The sequence below is a fragment of the Armigeres subalbatus genome, unplaced genomic scaffold (assembly GCF_024139115.2).
Source record: "Armigeres subalbatus isolate Guangzhou_Male unplaced genomic scaffold, GZ_Asu_2 Contig1044, whole genome shotgun sequence".
Classification (NCBI taxonomy): Eukaryota; Metazoa; Arthropoda; class Insecta; order Diptera; family Culicidae; genus Armigeres; species Armigeres subalbatus.
Window position 1 is genome coordinate 50,467 of NW_026941786.1, and position 5,326 is coordinate 55,792.

The following is a 5,326-nucleotide window of genomic DNA, read 5'->3' on the forward strand; positions in this document are numbered from 1 at the left end:
TGAAAATGAGACCAAGGAGGAAGCAAACGCCTCGTGACAGGCTGCTGCTGTCGTGTGGAAAGGTCCAAAAGATAGCAAAAGGATCAATAGATGAAAAGGGATTTGGCGATGATACCTATTTTTTGATCTCTCGAAAGGACTCGTTGTTCGGATGGTGAAAGGAGCTTAGCGGCAGTGGAGCGTGCGCCCGTGGGTGTATTTACTGCCGGCTTTTCGTATGAATTGTTTGGATGCTGAAGTGTTTTTAGATGCGTTGGAATCCTCACGTGACAAGCGCAGCACATTAGGGACTGTAGTTAAGATAGGTGATGACTTAGTACTGCATGTTGAATTTTTAGTATCTGGCCAAAATTACTCTAATAAAAACATTATGGCACTTGATTAAGCGAACCTATTTTTTTCATTCAACAACAGGATTTTACATTTTCTTCCAATTTTCTATAACAAGCAAAATGAAATCTGCATAAAAACTTAGCTTTTACAATTCTTAAACAGAATTGATTCTTCTATAAAAATAAAGGCAAAATTTTAGGGTTCTGTGCAATTGATAAACGGGTTTTCAAGCTCCCGGGAAACAAAATATTAAAACAAGCCCCAAAACATGATATGTGCTACTTGGTCAATACCATTTATCTAATAATTAACAGGGAGATTTCGAAGAATAATTAATATAGTGAGCATTTCATAAAATCAAATATTTAATATCATTTATTCAAAGCAGTAAATCTTATTCACAATCTCAATACATTCACAGAAAATGCAAAAGCACTTGATAATGAGGTGTCCGAGGAGTTCATAAATATACACACGAGAGTATTACATCAGATATAAAAATCTAAATCACACAAGTATTCTCCTACAGAAGCAATATGGATGCAATACTGAAATTCACTTTTTTACTGTCATCGTTCCCATCTCCCCGCTGTTCGATAGGCGGATCATCCCCAGCGTGGCTCCTCGCCGATGAAGATTCCACCACCGAAACGGGTGACGATCGAACCGGATGCACATCCTCCGAGCTCAGCGGTTGTGTCACACTGAAGGCGGACGATCGGTCCGACTCGGGAATGGATTCCGTGGGTGATATTTGCGGTGGCACCGGTGCCGGACTCAACTGATGATTCACCGTCACCGGTAGAAAGGGATGTCCCAGCTGATGGGGTGCATGTTGCGGTCCCAACCCTTGGTGCGGATGGTACGGGTTTCGGGCAAAGTACGGCATCATTAGATCCATCCAGCTGGGATTGAACATTTGATTGTACTGACGCATCAGTAGTTCGTTGGCGGCGGCAGCTGCCGCACTAGAACCCGGCGGAAACCTTCGATGCATCTGCAGTCGCAACGCGTCGGGCCCCATTCCGTGCTCCAGTCCACCCATTAGCAGCCGGCCGGGGTCCATCGATTCCGACAGCTCGTTTGATCTGGCCCGCTTTGCCTCGTGGAGCTGTTGCAGATCGTTGCGATCCTCGTCATCTGTCATTTGGCCACATGTTCCGGAGGACGACAACGATGACGACGAGGAGGATGACGTTGATGTATTGCTGCTACCACTGCTGCTGCTGCCTAGTTTCCTCTTGCAGCGCGACTGACCCGTCTCGCGGAATCCTTTGGCAAACGGGTTGTTATCGATCTTCAGTTTGGTTATTCGATCGTTCTGCAAATGTTGGAAGAGAGAGAACAAACATAGAGGGATGATAAGATCGGTTCATTGGACTAAAATATAAACTCCCCCTAAAAAATTAGAAATTTTCTATAAAAAAAAATAGGAAATCGCTAATGAAAAAAGCATGAGTAATAAATAAATAAATTAATAAGCGTTTAAAGTTTATAGAGAATGTCATCATATTCATTGCTTTTTTTAAATGGAAATTTTCTTATTCTTTATTGCTCTTTATTGATTATTTTATGGTAAATTTTAATTTTTTATGGAAAAAAATATTTTGTGGGAAATTGTTTATTGCTAATATTTATTTATTTACGGATTTTTTTTTTGTTGGTGGAATATTTTCATTTTTTAATGGAAATTCCTCTTTTATAATTGCGATTTTTGCTTTAAAAAGTGCTGTTTTTTGCGTTGTGTAAAATTCTTAATTGTTTAAAATTCTTAATTGTTTGAGTTATTTATTGGCAATTTCCTAATTTTTTTATGGAACATTTTTTAATTCCTAATGGACATTTTATTTTGCTGCCGGTTCATTGTGATTCAGAATGAATTCAGTTCAACTAATGTGTATAGGGTGTCCATAACACGTGAATGTACAATAAATATTTGACAAAATGAAAAATCGAAAAGTATTTTTCTGCAATTCCTGATCATAATATCTGGTTTACAGTTCACCGTTGAGTCATAAAACGGCCTACTTTTCCATACCAACGAAATAGCTGCTTTAATGAACATTAGTAATTCAAATGGGTTGCATAATATTCATTGTAACACTCATATGGGTCCTATAATAATAAACCAACATCAGAACAGAAGTTACATGACTACATTTAGCTGAATTAGGTTGGGTAAGTGTTCGAATAGTTTATTCTCTGCGTCGCGTAGTAAATGAAATAGTTTGATGGACATGACAGCAAAAATTTCCAAAAGCAAGTACATCTATCGCTTCACGGTTTATCGAACAATGCAATGTGGCGCGGCAACATGGAATCTCTGCAGAAACATAATTCATTGGCAAGAATGATCATGTGGAGTAAATTCTGGAAGGAATTAGACGAATACAAGCATAATTTTGGTACAGATTTGTCATAAAGTCCATTTGTTGTCTTGCAAAACAAAAGCGTGTGCAACTCGTTGCAAAACTCGATTTTTTTAGCACTCGTAGTATATAACTCCGCAAGCCTCGTTCGATAAACGTACGACTCATGCTGAAAAAAATCATCTTTTTGCAACTTGTTGCACAAAGTACTATTTTGCAATTCCCGATCCTGGTTCACAGTTCGTCTTTGAGTGGCTTTTCCGTACCAACGAAATGGTTGCAATGGGTGCAATAATCACTATGCAACTCAAAGTCAGAGTTGCATAATAGTAGTTTGTGCAACAAGTTGCAAAAGATGATTTTTCAGCACGAGTCGTACGTTTATCGAACGAGGCTTGCCGAGTTAGATAAAAACTGATGAAAAAATGATTTTCAGCACAAATTGTATGTTTATCCAACGCGGCTTGCCGATCAATATTATTATAGTACGGCATTTTAAAATGCAGTCTCATCCTAATTTTTACAACAAAACCAGATTTTTTTGTTGCCAAAATTTAAAAAAAAAACATGTTGTACCGAAAGGCTATAGGATTACTCCTAAAAAGAATTGTTGCTAGAAGGCTCGGAGATCCATAGTGTTATATACCGACCGACTTAGCTCGACGAACTGGGGTGATGTCTGTGTACACATTTTGAAGACTCGCTTTTTTGGAACTTGGCATTACCCGGCATTTCGGAATTATTGAAAAATAGTGTTTTTTTTTCAAAATCGAAATTTAGTTCAAGGTTGGTGGCAATGCATATTAATGCAAAAACATGCAGAATATTATAGAAAAAATACGATCTATTCCCATGATGTGCTTTTTTGACCTTGTTACCTTGACCTTTTATGTTTTTTTTTATTACATTTTATGATGCACGAGAAGGGCATCATCGCTACTAGGGGGATTCATCGGGTTTTTTTATCTATCTTTTATTTGGAATGGTCATTGACTGTGAAACGTTATGGAGCCGAAAGCATGCTTTTTAAAACAATTTTTCGTGATTCTGTATGTGACGAATTTCGCGCCAACCCTTCTATGGGGCTGGGAGCACCATCTCAGAATCGAATGAAACTTGGTGGGCATAAAGATATTATATTTCTAAGCCACTCTGCATACCTGGTTTTTAAAAAATTGTCAAGAGTAACATTTGATAAGGGCCTATTTTTTTTCATTTATTTTTTTAAATCGATGAAACTCTAAAATGACAAGACCTACAAAAAAGTGTTGTATGGCGCACTGTCGTGAAATTCCCAGAAGTTTTTTGGAAAAATATCTAATATGCTTCCTAAACAAATTTTTATATAGTGAACCTTCCATGAATCGATGTTCTTAGACTCTATATCGACTCATGGAAGCAAATTATGCCATATTAAAAAACATTTTCTGGGTTACTATGATGTTCCCTTCAAACAGCTTTCCGAAGATTTCCTATTCCACATTTCGATATCTCCATGAGTCGATGGTCCCTTCAATATCGACTCATGGAGGTTTGACTGTACTTCCAAAATGTGTCGTTGGTTGACCTATATTTAGCACAGTAGGCATAAAACGCGGTGATAAATTTTCATTCAATATGGACATGAAAAAAAGTTTTTGTTAGAAAAACTTTTTTTCCTTAAATAGGGTTTCTTACCCCATTCCCAGCCTAACATGCGTATGACTGCATTATTTAATTGATATTTATGACAGGATGCAACTTTTCCTGAATTTTGTGGGCTGTATAATACTGCATTGGGGTTCACTTCTGCTTAAAAAATAGCTATTCGTGCTAAATATCGTTCAAAAAAGCTTTTGTTTGATTTAAATTAACGAGGTGCAGCACTCATTTCAGTCATAGCGATTCGCATTCCGGCATACATAAAACCAGCTCCCGGCCTAAGCAAAATTTCACTCAATCAATCAACATTTTACTCTCATTCTCTCTCGGGACGGTAGAAAATGCGACGTAAACAAAAATATGCACGTTCCACGACAACAAGATGCCAGATGGTATTATTCATAATCATTTTTATTTGGTTGAGAAGATATATCTATTCATCTAAATTTCTTCCAAATACTTAAAAACAATATTTTTTTCACCTTTTGAAATCGAGAGAATTATAAATAACATGATAGCGTCAACGTATTAGACAGTTTTCTTATTAACGATGAGGGATCATTTTCATAATCCTGGCCTTTTGGCAGCACGGTGCGGCTAGAAGTTCTTGGGCCGAGGTGAATTTTTGTTCGGTTTGAGAATACATTTTTAAATGTATTCTAATATGTTTATATTAGTTCTAGTGAAATAGAAAAGATTAAAGTGCGTGAGATTAGAATCATTGTGTGGTGATCAAAAGCTTGAAGCAATGATTGTATCGAGCACTGTGACGATTTTCAGGAAGGTGTTTATTTGATGATACCGTTTTGTAAAAGTGGAAAGAATCACTCCGGCTCAGTGGTGTGGCATCGGAGAGAGAAATTTTGAAATCTACATTTTTATTTTCTACAATTGGATCAATTAGGAGTAAAACAAGTGATTGAAAAATATTGAGTGTTGTGTAAAATGAATGGGAGACTTTTTAAAAATTATCAATCATAAAC

General features: G+C 37.1%; 1 protein-coding gene across 1 annotated transcript; it reads right to left on the bottom strand.

Annotated features, from left to right (window-relative positions):
• Positions 1-702: 702 nt before the first annotated feature.
• Positions 703-1,654, bottom strand: LOC134202159 (uncharacterized; the record flags this gene model as incomplete). The annotated part of the gene is made up of 1 exon (XM_062677206.1): positions 703-1,654. A coding segment is annotated over one exon (798 nt), but the record flags the coding sequence as incomplete, so codon positions are not given.
• Between the last annotated feature and the right edge of the window lie 3,672 nt (positions 1,655-5,326).